We start from the raw sequence: 16439 nt of genomic DNA, 5'->3' as shown, positions 1-16439 counted from the left end.
TCGTGCAGCACAGACGATGTGTACGAGGGCCGGCTTCTGTGGCCTGCTCTGCAAGCAAGCAAGCGCTCTTCGCCGTTAGAACCCCTAGAAAGCCAGCTGTCCTTTTTAACAGGGACATTGAGGGTTTATCGTTTATGGATATCACTACATTGTCACCAACATTCCATTATCGCCGGAGTTTGACTTTGAACGCGGTCGCTCATAACGAGGATAAACAACGCCTCGCTGAAGTTGAGTCACTGTGACCTCCAGATGCGGAAGCTACATTTTGACACTCGGATAATTACAGGATGCGAACTTTCTATTATATATACGGTTGCCGTGACAATTGAGCCGGCCACAGGGTCAAAGTTCAGTACAATTTACGCCTCGGTGATGGGCATGAAGATGATCGCGATGACATGAATTCGCCCGTTGCTCTGGCGTAAACTAGAAGTATTTGCGACCGACCATGAAATATGATCTACGCGACCATTCATCTGCAAACTATGAACTGGCCTTTGGTGCTGGAAACACAAGTGAAATGCACAGCTTACCAAAAATCTCAGCACGTCACATGCATGTTTAGTGTTTATTTGTGAGTGGATTTGGTAAAAAGAGAATCAAAACGAATATACGCGCCGTCTGTATCTGGAGATGAGGAGACTGGTATCACAGGAGGGAAATGAGCGTTTGAAACAAACTGTGCCTTAGTGTTGAATCTGTGGGAAGCAGGATATTGGCGATGTCAGAACATTGGGCCGGATCTCCGTGCTGCTAAATCGGTCTTCGCTCCTGCGATTTTCCTTTTATGAACAAATATTGCAGCTGATTCTTAAACTGAATTCTGGGCAGCGGGAGCTATTGAACAGAGAGCAGGAATGAGGAGCTGTGCCAGACCTCGTTCACTGCAAGAAAAGAAAAATCAGTCTTAACAACGGCTTTATTTTATAACGAGGCGTACAATCTTGTTCTTTTCTTCGTTCAAGGAGAAAATATTAGCTTCTATTAAGAAATTTAGTTTTGCTTGACAAGTGAAATGTTTGTACCCCATTGGCAAACCCTTTTGTCTTATCTAGCAAGAGAATAATAGGAACAAGCTTTTAAGTAATTTCTAAGTTCTAAGTTTCTAAGGTTCTCTTGGTTTTTGAGGTGAGAGTACACTTTATTTTTATTTTTATTTTTATAAAAGTATGCACTCATAATGGCTGCGTTCCAAGAACCTGCCCGTTAACGGGTTTTGGTTTCGTCAGTATTTCAACAGAAATTACACAACAGTTAAAAAACCCAGCTGTTGCCACGGTTGCGCAAAACTTTATTTTGTTTTTGTAAAAGCGTAAAATTACCGGCTCTCTTTATACGGTTTACCCCGTGTGGATCGATCCCTTGGATGTTGGCATTTGCCAGCTGTTTTATTGCACCGCACAAGCGTTTGTAGCAGTTTTTCAACCGTCCAAGTTTACGAGGCTCCTAATTGCGTTCTCCGTCTTAAAAATGATTTGGGCGTGGAACATTCCAGAAGATTGTCTGCACTCGGCGTCCTGTGGGGCCATTTCTGCCTTTCTCCTCCTTAATGCAAAATATAAACGCATCAGAAACTTCACATTGTCATTCGACAATCTGAAATAATATTTACATATTGTTCTTGAACAAGCTCCCTAGTTTTTCAATTTTGTACTTAATATACCATTTAGAGCAGTGGTCAGGTTGTCTTATACATGTTACGGACAGCTGGGCTGTTTTGAACCTGTCCGAATGCATACAGTATACATGTATGTGCCCATTAAATTATTGTAGAAATTACTATATATGTAGCTTTTTAGCAAAGCTTTTCAGTCAACACAAAGTTTTTTGTATTTTGAATGGATTGTGTCTGCCTGTCAGCTAGTGTTTTTTTTTGTTGTGTTTTTGTTTTGTTTTTGAGTCTGTGTTTGTTGCAGTGTTTTCCAGCTTTCTCCTGCCTTGTTACCTGGCAGCGAAAATCACTCGTTACCATGGCAGCAAGATTTAAATGTAAATACCAGGAGCGCTGAGTGAAAATATGGGTAAACCTTTTTTACTAAAACAGGAATCCAAAGCATTCTCCCTGCCTCCCGTCAGGCCTGAACGGCGCCCGTCTCTCCTGAAAGAAGCGCACGCAAACATCACGAGCTGCCTGCATCCACTGACACTGCGTTATGAAGCATTTAACGACAGCCATTTTGTGCTAACGAGGCGGCACTGGTTGTTATCAGCCAGTCCATATATTTGCTGTATCGCCGACTACAGTATATGCGCAAGAAAGCAGTTGTGGCACATTAGGGAATTGTTTGTCTGGGATTATGAACGATAGACCGTATCTACTGGTGTCGTAGTGCGTCTTAATTAAAACAATCGGAGGTATTGTTTTAAAAACGAGTCCCGTTCGAGTCCGGTTGTGTCCTGTTGCTCGTCTCTGTTTCTGCGGTGTGTGTAGCAGGCGGAGGGGGACCGGTTTGAGTGGCGCACCCGTTCGTGTCGGCCACGCCGATGAGTTTTATGTGACAGTTAGACAGCTGTGCGAGGGACCTGCCCCTTCTGAGGGGCAAGAGAACGGATTGGACGGGAGATAAACCACCAGCTTGTGGCTTCCTCGTCAGGCGTGACCGTATCTGAGAGTAAAAAAAAAAAAAAAAAAAAATGGCCCATTGAGGTTTTTCCCTGAAGGTATGGACTGCATTTCGGGTTTTACGGATGAAGGAGATTAATTTAAACATCTCCGTGCTTGTCATTTGTGTTGTTATCCTGATTTATATATATATTTTTTATTTCTGATGCTTTTTCAGACTCTGTACATGAGCTGTTAAACTGCCATTCTGGCTTATTGTGGTCAGTAAAATTCTCAGAACTCTTCTCATGGAAAATACAAAATAATTTGGCTGGGATGTCTCCCTGGTGTCCTGATCACATTCCAGATCTGGCTTCCTCATTGTCCTGCTGTTTTACAGGCTAAATGCATCCCTCCCTCCCTGTCCATCTCAACAGATGTGTAGACGAGTTTCTGACACAAAATGGCTGCTTTACCTCCGGCCAATGGCTGGGCACTGCATATGAGTGGGAACATTAGAAGGCTAAGACACTTCTTGTGACATCGCCTTGCTGGCTCCACCAATCACACACAATACATTGGTGGTGATGTATGGAACATGTCCATCGGCGATTGGTGGATGGTATCTGGTATAGTGCTGGGGTCTCTCTGTGGGTATACAACATATTCTGTGATTGGTTAAGCTTCTCTAACTCCTGCCTCCTGACGGGGGGGGTGGGGGGGGGGGGGGTTGTTATAGGCCAGCCAACCCTCATTGGCCGCTCCTCACAGCAAGCGATGCTATTGGTCAGCTGGGCTAAAGCCCCAGGGGCCAATGTTCTCCCGGGGTTGTGTCGCAAATGTGCTAACGCCAATGCTAACGTGCTAACGCCTCTTGTATCTCTGAATGTGTGGAGCAGCCGTTGAAGCCTGTGAGGAAGAACCTGCTGAACGGCGCTCTGTATGCGGGTCATGCAAGCCCACGGTCCCTTAACAAAAAGTGCTTTTCATTTTCCGGCTTAAAGGACCGATATCAGACGAGGCGGCGGCAGCACCGCTGGAAATGGCCACCACAGGTCCTCTAAGGTCGAGTCTTAAGCGAAAAAGAAACGCTTTTCTCAGAGGTAGAGAAATGAATAGGTTGCCTCTCCGGGGACTTTCACATTCTAAAGTGTGCGGTCACATGCTAACGTGCTAACTCCTATGCTAACGTGCTAAGTAAAAAAAGAGAGACCCTTTTTTCTCCGGGGTGAAGGGTTTTAAAAAGCGGACGGCCGGATATCAGGGACCCCGCTGCGCTTGAGCCCGAAGCCGGAACTGAGCGCTCTGCCAGACAAAACCCTTCAGCGAGCTTCGTGGGTTTTGGGGCCCGCCGAGCAATCGTTGAGCTGATACCTCCATCTGACGCCCCGCCAGCTCCACGACAATATCCCCGATCGATCGCTTCCGCCCGCGCAGGGGGGGGGGCAGAGCAGCCGCCATCGATTCCCTGACCTTCTGGAGCTTTTATTTGCTATTTCAAAAAAGAAATGTATATATATATTTCAGTGGATTGTTTTAACAGTGGGTGGTACATTTTTCTGTCATCTTGCCTTTCTGTGAGCTGGTAAAAAATAAAACGAATGCTTCCCTTTGTGCTCATCCTGATGAGGCTCTGCTCCAGTGTGTGGATGGGCCCCACGGTCTGGTATCTGTTAAGGCTCTGTTCCAGTGTGTGGATGGGCCCCATGGTCTGGTATCTGTTCAGGCTCTGTTCTAATGTGTGTGGATGGGCCCCACAGTCTGGTATCTGTTAAGGCTCTGTTCCAGTGTGTGGATGGGCCCCATGGTCTGGTGTCTGTTAAGGCTCTGTTCTAATGTGTGTGGATGGGCCCCATGGTCTGGTATCTGTTAAGGCTCTGTTCCAGTGTGTGGATGGGCCCCATGGTCTGGTATCTGTTAAGGCTCTGTTCCAGTGTGTGGATGGGCCCCACGGTCTGGTATCTGTTAAGGCTCTGCTCCAGTGTGTGGATGGGCCCCATGGTCTGGTATCTCTTCAGGCTCTGTTCCAGTGTGTGGATGGGCCCCACTGTATCTGTTACTGATGTACTGTTTGTGAAGTTTGGTACATGAGATCTGAGACTGTGGAATTTCAGCTGCTCCTGAGGTGTCACCTACAAGTTGTTGTTTTTTTTTTTTTTTCTGCCTGCAGTCATGTTTGGCAGGTTCCCGTGGCAACATGTTTTTGTGAAGTCGCCGCGCTCGTGTTTTTCCTGCCTCGGGGTCCGTGATCTCCGTCCCCTCTGGTCGCGTCTGTCTCTACTTTCAACAGAAACGCCTCTGAGCACGTCGTTATTTTACCTGCTCAGGCTTCTGTGGGTTTCCAGGTAACTGCCAGCGAGGAGCTGACATTTCTGACCTCGATTCCAGTCAACAGAGAGGCGGCCATTTTACTGTAAAGCACAGCTTCTCAAGACCCGGCCACAGGGGGGGCAGGGGTGCATCTCGGGTCAGAGGAGAGGACGGAGGGAGAAGAGATGAGAGAGAGGGAGAAGAGAGAAGAGGAAAGAGGGATGAAGAGAGGGAAGAGAGGGGGGGAGAGGAGAAAAGACATGAGAGAGGAGAGGAAGTGGAGATGGGAGAGATAGAAGAGAAGGTAGGAGAGAGGGGGGAGAAGACCGAAGATAGGAGAGAGAGAGAGAGAGAAGAGGAGAGTGAGAGGTTGGTACTTATTCATCTGTAGGTGCAGGCTGGTGTAATTTGTCTTGATTTAAATATAAATTGCGGCAGACCTGTGGATGGAGAAGTGGACAGGGCTGGAGCTCATTAGTCCTGCTTAAGCAGTAAAAAAACAGCAGAACTCAGCTGCAGTGTTTTTATGGCCGGCTCCCCCAGGACAGAGCAGAGAGGCGGACAGACAGAGTCATCACTCTGTTAGGGAGGGGGGGGGGTACAGAGTCATCACTATTTGGGGGGGGTTTGCGGTTTGGGGCGGGGTGGTGGGAAGGAGGAGAGGACATGTTATATGACATTGCATTACTTTTTTTTTTTTCAAACCCATCGCCAGTCTTGTGACGGTCAATTACCATCGGCTTCTTCTAAAATTGAGAATTCTTTGGCTTTTCCCATGCTGATGGATGAGAAAGGGATTTTGCATGCTTGTTACCGCATTCACTCCAGTTATTGCACTAAATTAAGTAACATTTTATTACCAATTTCTCAAGGAACAGCTCAAATAACCTGCCGTTACACTGGTGGTATGCAGAAGAGCATCTCTGAACATGTTGAACCTTGAAAACCAATAAGGAAAAGGAAAAAAGTAATAAATACCTAATATAGTGCTCACTAAGTGTATATTAATTGGGCTATAATAAGGCTTCATCAGAGAAACTTTCTCTCTCCCTGCTGCTGCTGCTAGGATACAACTGATAGCAAAATGCCATCATCTCTGGCTCTCTGCATCCCTATCTGTTGTCATGGGTTATGGATGTGGCTTCCACGGTAACATCACGTGGTCCAGCGCGGAACACCAGGGTTTATTTTTTCCGCTGACCTTTCTTAATGACATCATTAGCACCCATAACATGATGATAATCATACAGTATTCTGGGATAATTGCTTAATGCCCCCTCCCCCCTCTTATTAAAAACCCCCCTAACACCCCCCCTCCGCCCAGCCTCGAGCACTGCAGTACATTTGTACTCCCTTCAGCCACAGAGAAGCCTCCTCTCATAATAAAGGGTTCTGAAAGGGTTCTGAAAGGGTTCTTTGGCCCGTCTCCATAGGGGAACCCTTTTCAGTTCTTCATGGAACCCTCCGTCATAGGTGTGATCGTGTCCATGCTCACACCAGCACCCAAGTGCACTCTTAGAACCTACGGTTCCAAAAGGAACCCTGTGTTTCTGTAGAAGAACCCCATCTAGTTAACTGTTGGTTCTAAGAGTGCACTTGGGTGCTGGTGTGAGTGTGGGCGCGGTCTGGATGGGGGGAGGAGAGGAGAGAGAGAGAAAAGAGGGATGGAATGGGATGAACAGATAAGGAGGTCAGAAAGGTGCAGCTATTAATGTTTGTTCTGTTACAGGCTTTGTAATGGTGTATTAGCTGTGTTGTCACTTGTGTAATGTGTATTGTATCTGTTACGGGTTTCATTACGTAGGTGTAATCACCGTGTTTAGTTTGGCCACTCTGGTGCACAGCGTTCGTCACGGTCGGAGAGTGTTACAAGTTCAGTTCAATTCAGTTTTCTTTATTTACAAAACACTGTCGCAAAGACGCTTTATAGAGTAGCAAGTCTCGAGTTCAGGGAGCAGCCTATAGCCTTATGGCTAAGGTATGTGACTAGGAGTTTGGTGGGTCAAACCCCAGTGTCGCCACGATAAGATCTGCACAGCCATTGGGCCTTTGAGCAAGGCCCTTACATTGCTCCGGGGGGGGGATTGTCTCCTGCTTAGTCTAATCAACTGTAAGTTAGCTTTGGCTAAAAGCGTTGGGTAAATCACTGTAATGTAACGTGTATTTGCACGTATGCATTTCATGTGAGATACAGGATGCTGGACTTCCTCTGTGCGGATTGCCCCCCCTGTAGGGCTGCGGACGCCCACGTCGCGTCTCCGGCTGTGGCTCACGGACTCGGTTTCTCTGGGCGATATGTTTGTGTCTCCGCTCGCTCCTGCTCGCGGTCGACGCAGAGGAAGAGCTCGGTGGCGCCGGTCCGTGCCAGTTTGAGCGCGGTCCAGCTCTCCGGGCACGCCGTGCCAAGCACAGAGAGACGTGGTTGTATTGTTGCAGCGCTGCAGCGGGCCGTAGGAGTTCTGCTCTGCGCTCGGGGGGGGGGAAAGGAACGCGAGCGAATACCGTGTCCTGCGCGCCGTGATCCCGAGCGCAGTGCGGGAGAAACAGTGATTCAAGAGCAACATGTGCTTAAACCCCAGTGTTAAGAGCAAAAACCCTCAGTGTGGTTAAATGGAACTTCCTCTCCTTGGCTCGGTATCGCCTCGTCCTGGGAGCCCTTTGAAGAGCAGGCCCTTTGGAATGTTTTCTTTTTCCAACATTCCAAGTCAGTGTTCTGGAACTCCGTTGCTTCCCATCACCACCAGCAGTGATTGTGACATCAGCATTAGAGTGTTCGATTACAGTAAAGAACGTTCTGATGACATATTTGCAATGTCACGCCTTAAAGAGTCAAGGGTTAAGGCGCTGCTTTGCTGTGTTGAGTGGGGCACCTACGGAATCACGTTATTGTTAAAATTTTCTAAAATCTGTGTTTGAGTTCTCTCTCATCGTAGTGCAGTGAGTATGAGGATAATGGCTGTTTGTCTGCGGTGGGATCCAGGATCCAGGCCATGCTGGGACTGACTGTGGTGAGCTGCCCTGTGGGATGATGCGCAGTTGGCTCGAGCATCTCTCAGGGACGGGAGGATTTCGGTTGGCAGGTCTGGCCGTGTCCCGTCACACGCCACTGATGCCTTCTGGCTGGCTTGGCACCCGCTAGTGACTAAGGTGCTTGACTGGGACCTGGAAGGTTGTTGGCTCAAGCCCCAGTGTAGCCACAATACAATCTGTGCAGCTGTTGGGCCCTTAACCCCACGTTGCTCTGGGGGGGGGGATTGGCCCCTGGTTAGTTTAATGAACTGTAAGTCGCTTTGGATAAAATGCTTCAGCTAAATGACAGTATTGTAAAAAGCCCTAACACTAACCCTCCTCCCTGACACTAACCCTTCGCTCACGGTTTTAACTCTAAAAGACGCTGGTGGCGCTGTGACATCATCAAAAGGCGCCGGTAAATTAGGCTTGAGATGGTGGACGGAGCAAGCCGTTGTGGGCAGAGTGTGAATTGGGGAATTCCCAATTAGAGGAAAAATCAGGAATAACAAAACCTGTTCAGAAAAGGACAGAGAACACGAGAACAATTTTTCTGCGAGTGGTAATGCATTCTGATTGGCTGGTCGTCTCTCTGGGGAGGAGAGGGCTAAGGGTGGGATTCTTTGAAACGGAAGAGGTCATGTGACCTGAGGTGAAAGGTCAGAGTTCAGCTTGAGGTGAGAGAGAGCGGGTTCTGCTCTCTTGGTTGATGCATTGTGTGGAGGACCGGTGCTTTCTCTTCTTCTCTTCTTCTGTTCCCTGGAGGACCGCGGAGAGCCCTTGACGTCCCCTGAAGTGTTTCCTGGGAGGCGCAGTCTCTGTGCCACTCGGACGTGGGAACGAGAGCGCAACGCACGGGGAATTCCGGGGGGAATCTCGCAGGCGTAATCTCCACCTCTCCGGGGAATGCTCCCGGTGTTTCAGGGGGAGATGAACCGTTTCATCCCGGGGAAAAGTTGTGTAAAAGTCACGGAAAGTGTTCAGATGTGCCGCTGTCCTTGAAAAGTTTTTTTTTTTTTTTTTTTTCACATTTTAAATCAAACTCTTCCTCTACCCCCCTCCTTCATCCCGTCCCTTTAAAAGCTGGGGGAATATTTTTCCAACTTTATTTCCGTTCCGTTTCCACTGGTCACGTGGGCTTGCAGTGCGCACCAAACACTCCTTATGTGGGAATGTGACTGTTCCAACATGAAATGTATTCACTGGAAATATGATGTTTTTCCTCTGCGGTAGTAGGCTATGCGTTATGACAAATAATTAGATTTTTGCGGACGCCCTGACCCTGAGGTGCAGTCTGATCTGGGAATATCTGGTCCTGTAGAGCAGTAGAGTTTCCCAGGGGAGGGGCCTGGAGGAGCCGGAACGTCAGGACACCAGGCCCCCCTCGTCTTTACTCAAACTGCGCTCATGGTTTAAGATCAGAGCTGTCTGAGCCAATCAGGGACATCAGCGGCTGCTTAGCGCCCCAAGACCACCAATGGGAGGTCCCCTTAATTAGCTAAAAAATATATATTATTTAGGGCCGGTATAATCAAATATGGCCCTCAAATCCAAATCCAGCCCTGGTTTTCTTTCCTTTTAAGTAACTAGCTGAGCAGTTAGTGCAGCTGATTGGCCAGACTGTCTTCACACCTGACTCCCAGGTACAGGGAGGGTGGAAAACCAGCAGTTGTCAGCCTTCGAGGACCGCGATTTGATGCTCCTTGATTTAGGGACTTTATTTGCGGGGGACACCCACAAATCAGATCCAGCTAAGGGTCCCCACAGTGATTGAGAACCCCTCTACCTTATCGACGCCTGTGTGATCAGCGGGCCTGAGACTGGAGTGCAGCCTGAGAGCGCCCCGGAATCGAACAGCATCGTGCTCCGTCCTCAGCGTCTGATCAGGAAATGAAGTGAGTGTTGAATCACACGCCGTCCGTTTCTGTCGCTCCGCCACTCTGCCAGTGCTGCGTAAATAAGGCTAAAATCTGGAGTGGAACGAAGCGCTCTGCTGTGAGAGGCTGTTAAACAGAGGAGTGGGCCAGGCGTGACCTCATGATGCCCAAACGCAGGGCTAATGCCGCTCTGTCCAGTGAACAGGCTAATGCTGCTCTGTCCAGTGAACAGGCTAATGCCGCTCTGTCCAGTGAACAGGCTAATGCCGCTCTGTCCAGTGAACAGGCTAATGCCACTCTGTCCAGTGAACAGGCTAATGCTGCTCTGTCCAGTGAACAGGCTAATGCCGCTCTGTCCAGTGAACAGGCTAATGCCGCTCTGTCCAGTGAACAGGCTAATGGCGCTCTGTCCAGGGAACAGGCTAATGGTGCTCTGTCCAGTGAACAGGCTAATGCCGCTCTGTCCAGGGAACAGGCTAATGCCGCTAACACAAACCTGCTATTTGATGCCTTGAAAGGCTAATCTTTTCTGGAACTGTGCCGTGTTCACCATACGCAGTAAGGAGCAGCTTCTGAGAGCGGACAATACATAAACCATACAAAAGGGAGTCTTTTATTCGCTGTTGGCTGGTCAGTCTGGGCTTGATGACCTTTGACCTGTGTTGTGTAGCAACAAAGAGAACAAGTTGCCATGCCAATCATCCAGGGAGACTGTCATCATCAAATTTTCATCCGGCGATTATCATTTATTTAGCGGTTTGTCGGTCGGTCTGTTTTTGCAGGCTATGTTACGGTGCAGAAGAGCTTGTGTGCGACTGATCGACACAGACAATACTGAGACGCATTGCAGTCAATTCCAAAATGACCCAAATGCATCCAAAATGGCAGCACAACAGAAAATTTGAACAATCCCAGGCTGCCATTTTAAAATGCATGCAGTCTGTGCTGGCCCAAAACCGTGTGTGTCTCTCTCTCTCTCTATCTTCCTCTTTCTCTCTCTGCCTCTACTCTCTCTCTTCCTCTCTCTCTCTCTCTCTCTCTCTGTCCCTCTCTCTCTCTCTCTTCCTCTCCCGCCTGGTCTCACTGCAGGCAGAACTGATAAAGGTTAGGGCTGATTACCTGGCTGTTTAATAGAACAAGTTATAAAGGTCTTCTCTTTCAGCTACATGGGCCCTTGTGAACTTCTGCATTTTTTAACTTTTTAGTTTTCTCATTCATTATTAAGAGTGTTTTGCGTCTGATCCACTTTATCCAGCATTGCCACTGTGTATTTCCTGATTAACATTCTTTTCATGAAAGCTTCTGTTTTGTACTACAGTTCTTTACATGATTTTTTTTTGTGTGTGATTGGCTGGGTTTTCTGGAGAAATCTGTGTCATTACCGGGGCCTTGAAGCCCAACTTTACTCAGCCGCTAATTCCCGATGCGGGTGAGTGTGTCTCTCCCGTCGGCCGCGACAACTGGCTAACCAATGCCGGAGCTCCTCAGCTTTTGTCTATTAACTTTATGGGTTTTTTCGGGGGGGGGGGGGGAGAAGATTTAGCCCCCCATTATGCGGCGATGATGTGACCGTTCCGTACACTTGAGACTTTAATTTGGCGTGTGCTTTAGTGTCCGTGACGAAGCGTGCGGGCGGAGGAGCGGGTCTGGCCGAGCGGGAGGTGGGGGTGCGGGGAGGAGGTGGGGGTGCGGGGAGGAGGTGGGGGGTGCGGGGAGGAGGCGGAGTGTGCGGGGAGGAGGCGGAGGGTGCGGGGAGGAGGTGGGGGTGCGGGGAGGAGGTGGGGGTGCGGGGAGGAGGCGGAGTGTGCGGGGAGGAGGCGGAGGGTGCGGGGAGGAGGCGGAGTGTGCGGGGAGGAGGTGGGGGTGCGGGGAGGAGGTGGGGGTGCGGGGAGGAGGTGGAGGCGGGGGGTGCGGGGAGGAGGCGGAGGGTGCGGGGAGGAGGCGGAGTGTGCGGGGAGGAGGTGGGGGTGCGGGGAGGAGGTGGGGGTGCGGGGAGGAGGCGGAGTGTGCGGGGAGGAGGTGGGGGTGCGGGGAGGAGGTGGGGGTGCGGGGAGGAGGTGGGGGGTGCGGGGAGGAGGCGGAGTGTGCGGGGAGGAGGCGGAGGGTGCGGGGAGGAGGTGGGGGTGCGGGGAGGAGGTGGGGGTGCGGGGAGGAGGTGGAGGGTGCGGGGAGGAGGCGGAGGGTGCGGGGAGGAGGCGGGGGGTGCGGGGAGGAGGCGGGGGGTGCGGGGAGGAGGCGGGGGGTGCGGGGAGGAGGCGGAGGGTGCGGGGAGGAGGCGGGGGGCGCGGGGAGGAGGCGGAGGGCGCGGGGAGGAGGCGGAGGGTGTGGGGAACCTCTGGCCCGGGTTTGGGAGCCATTTGCTTGATTGAGTTTTATGTTCGAGGTGGGTGACATTTCGCCGTAATGGAGTCCTTCGCTCCTGACAGATCCCATCAGCGCACGTCTCCGCTCAGCACTTGCAGATGAGTTTCGCCGCGTGTCGACTGATTGAATTTCGAGCACGTCCTTGCGCGCGGCTCGAGAGAGAAAAGAAAGAGAGAAAAAAACACCTGTCTACCTGTGTCTGAACATTTTGTCCAGTTGGAAGGTATTCCGCGATGAATGGACTCACGATGGGCAGTGACTCACTGTGGTCTTTGACTCACTGTGGTCTTTGACGTTTTACCTTGGAACATCCAGGGATCACGTTTCCCGGAGAAAGGGTCTGTTTTGTGTGTCTCAAAGGGCTGGAAAATATGAAGGTCATATTTTATTTTTGTTGGTGCGATAAACGCCTGTTATATGAAGGCCGTACTTTATCCTTGTTGGAAAGATAGAGCAACAGCAAGAAGCACTCAATATATTTGTTCTTTTTTTAGTTTTTTTTTAGTATGAGGGCCAGAACATAAAAAATGAATGTCATAATGGCATTTTTCGCAGCAGGAGAGATTGATTTGTCGACTTGAGACCGGATCGCTGTGCTGTTTAATTAACGCTGGGACTCCTGGGAAGCGGGGGAAAGAAGGGACCGTTTTCGGCTTTGTTCTCCTCCTCTCCCTCAGAAGCGTTCCCCTGGATGAAGCTTAGCCCTTTAGTGTAGGCTTTTTGGAATGTTGGAATGTTAAAATGTTAAAAGTCGGCGTTCTAGAACCGCACTGCATTTCAATTAGCAGCTGTGATCGTTGCATCAGCGTTAGGATGTTCAGCTGAGAAACAATCTGATGCAGCGTTCATGCTGTTACACCGGCAGTTAGAGTTTCCAGCGAAGAACATTCTGTTCGAGTGTCCGTATTGTTACCTCAGCAGTTAACAGAATGTTCTTAGCTGAAAGTTCCGGAGTGCTCGTACTGTTACATCAGCAGTTGAGAGTTTTCAGGTGAGACCATTCCGTTGGCGTGTCCGTACTGTTACCTCAGCAGACAGGATGTGGCGTTGGGGTCACTCCGAGCACCTTGCTCCTCAGCGGGGTTAAGCACCTCATCTTCATTCAGCGGCAGCTGCTGTTCGGGCCCCGTCCGCGGCGGGTGATGACATAAGCAGGTAGCGTCCCTTGCGCTAACGCTGGCTCCTGACGTTAGCGGTGGAGTTTCGCCGCACTGGCGGAAAACGGCGGCTGTTTGTCAGCCCGCGATCCCAGCTTTTACGGACCTCTTCTCCCTGGGGTGTGCTTACCGCCTTCTCCCAGCCTGGGAGTGCAGCGATGGGTAGATCACTCTCTCTCTCTGTCTCTCTCTCCCTCTCTCTCTCTTCCCAGAAGTTATTTTTGATAAGAGGACCTGAGAGACCTGCCTAGTGCCTACATCCAAGAAGCTACTGTTTATAGAGAGAGAGGGAGAGGGAGAGGGAGAGACAGAGACAGGGATAGACAGAGAAGGGAGAGGGAGAGACTGATAGAGAATGGAAGAGGGATAGTCAGAGGAGAGAGGTGGAGAGAGAGAGAGAGAGAGAGAGGGGGAGGGGAGAGATAGAGATAGAGAGACAGAAGGGAGAGACAGAGACAGGGATAGACAGAGAAGGGAGAGGGAGAGAGATAGAGAATGGAAGAGGGATAGTCAGAGGAGAGAGGTGGAGACAGAGAGAGGGAGATGGAGAGAGGGAGGGAGAGACAGACAGGTGAGAGGGCAAGACAGAGAGACAGAGAGACAGAGATAGACCGAGAGAGAGGGAGGGAGAGACAGATAGAGAGAGAAAGGGAGGGAGAGACAGACAGGTGAGAGGGCGAGACAGAGAGAGAGAGAGAGAGGGCGAGACAGAGAGAGAGAGAGAGAGGGAGAGACAGAGACAGGGAGATAGAGAGAGGTATTGAGAGGGCCATATTGATCTCTGTGTTGGATTAATAGCCGTGGCCAAATGAACTGTCTGGGATGCATCCGGCGCCCATAGCTCAGTCATGTGACCCCGGGTTTTATTGGAAACCGAGCGAGCCTCTTGCCAAAGTGAGAAATTAACAACAGCAGTATGACAGCAGATTCATCCAGGAAGGTGTTTTTGCCATTTAAGGGCACTTTGTCATTTAACAAGATGTATTGGCAGCTTTTGATCGAATTCAGGAGCGGCTCTGTCTATAGTCCACTTCTGGCGTGGCGGCGCTTTTTTTGTAGTTAGTGTAGTTTTCTTATTTGTGAGGGAAACTTTCTATGATTGACAGCCTTCACAGCCAATCGGCAGGACTCTCGATGTGATTGACAGCCCTCACAGCCAATCAGCATTCCCACTGCTGAAACATCTCCTCCTTCAACCCCAAGCGAGGGTCATTCAAGAAATCCCTCCCCCCCTCCCCGACTCCCCCCCCCCCCCGCGCTCCTGTCCTATCCAGCTTGACGGTTCGCCCTCCTAATAAGTCCCCGTTCACAGCAGATTAGTTCCTGCTTTGGCGACGGTTCCCGTGTTGAGCTGCCGCAGACGGGAGTGAACGGGGCACAGCTCTGAACTCCTGAGTTTATGGTCGCGCTGCCAGCTTTCTCCACAAACATCATTAAAAACACCACTGTTCCCTGTCTCCTGTACCTCTGGGTTTTTTTGCTTTGTTTGGACGGGTAGAAAGCACAGCGGGTGAGAGAGAGAATGTTTGCTGTTTGAGGCTTCAGCCCTGGTGGTTTGAGCTGTTTTATCTTTCGGTTGCTCTGTAAAGTGTCAGTCTTCTGTCGTACAAATAAATGACGAAATACTCTCAAAAAGTGTAAACCCCGCCTTCTGGTCCTCTCGGTTGGCTCGGTCGCACCAGGCAAGATCAAGCGATCACAGAAAAGTATTTGAATCCAAAACGGGTTACGGGTCGGTTGCCCTGCCGACCTCACATCTCAGAAAACAAGTTTTATCTTTTCATACATTCATGTGACTGGTATCGGTTTTGTTTTCACACGTTCATGTGACTGGTATCGGTCTCGTCTCTGGCCTCCCTGTGCCTGTAGTGCCGTGTGTGTTCTGTAACGGCTGTATCTGTGCGTTTGAGTCGGTGAAATGTTTTTACCATATATAGTGTTTATAATCACTGCGTCTCTTTGCCAGGTCGAGGCTGTTTTCAGTCAACTCGCCGGGTTAAATAAAGAATCCAATTCAATAAATAAACTGAACAGATCAGCTCTGAACAGACTAGTGAATATCAGAATATGGAGAGCGCTGTCCGTGTTTACTGGAATATACGGTATACTTGGTATATTTGAATTTGTGCACTTCTGACAATATAATGGTAGATCAATATGTAGTGCAACTGTGTCTTTAAAAACATATATGCTATTTATATATAAAAATATGAATATATGGACATATATTTTGAATTGGTGCAATGTCTCGGTAATGTATTTTATTTCACTAGATGTTCCCTAAGGTTGTACTATGTGAGCTGAAATTCTGCACTTTATTAGTAATTTAAATAAATTTGGCATGTAAAGTTCCCTACAGTAATTAAAATAAAACTTGGTGTCTAAAGTTCTGTGCAGTAATATAAATTAACTGTTAGGCTTATTGAAATTATGCAATGTGTCAGGCTCCATAGAGTAGTTTAACTAAACTTGGCATGTACAATTGCGTACGGTAATTAAAATAAACTATGTGTGCAAAGTTCTGTACTATAAAGATTTGGGGAAGCCTGTAAGGCCTAGTGGCTAAGGTACTTGAGTGGTACCTGGAATATACAGTAAGATCAGTCAGCTGTTGGGCCCTTGAGCGAGGCCCTTAACCTCAGACTGCTCCAGAGGGGATTGACCCCTGGTTGGTCTAATCAACTGTAAGTTGCTTTGGATAAAAGCGTCAGCTGAATAACTGTGATGTAAATGTGTGTGGGGTTTTTTTTCCCGTCAGATGATCGAAGAGGGGGGAAAGAGGGGGAAGACGATGGCGGAGAAGAGGCAGCTCTTCATGGAGATGAGTGAGTATCCCAGCCAATCACAGACCCCTTTTCTCCTTTTATTCCGTTTATTTACCGGGATGCGAGTGACTAACCCGAGGGATAATCTCTCAGCTTCTACCCCTAGCTGCCTCATTTCAGGGTTTGTTTCTCTTTTTTTTCTGCTGGAAAATGCCTCTTGTGAAGCTCTGTGTGCTGTGTGAGGCGACCTGAGTGATGATGGAGAAATAAAGATCAATCAGTGTAAAAAAGTGAAACGCCTGAATGAGTATTGAACTACAACTCCCATGAGAGCACCACATTTCATTGCAGCTGGCAGGACCGGCGGTCTGTAGTCCAGTTTTGTTGAATGCACAATTCCCGAATTAACGGT

General features: G+C 49.3%; 1 protein-coding gene across 1 annotated transcript in view; it reads left to right on the top strand.

Annotated features, from left to right (window-relative positions):
• dtnbb (dystrobrevin, beta b) overlaps positions 1 to 16439 on the top strand; it is a 121048-nt gene that overhangs the window by 18469 nt on the left and 86140 nt on the right. The window contains exon 3 of the mRNA XM_061241729.1: positions 16021 to 16087. Coding sequence (XP_061097713.1) covers positions 16021 to 16087 — 67 coding nt within the window. The remainder of the gene's footprint in view (positions 1 to 16020; positions 16088 to 16439) is intronic.

This window comes from Conger conger, chromosome 5 (genome assembly GCF_963514075.1).
Source record: "Conger conger chromosome 5, fConCon1.1, whole genome shotgun sequence".
In the NCBI taxonomy this organism is placed as follows: Eukaryota; Metazoa; Chordata; class Actinopteri; order Anguilliformes; family Congridae; genus Conger; species Conger conger.
This window is presented reverse-complemented; position numbering and strand designations above follow the sequence as displayed.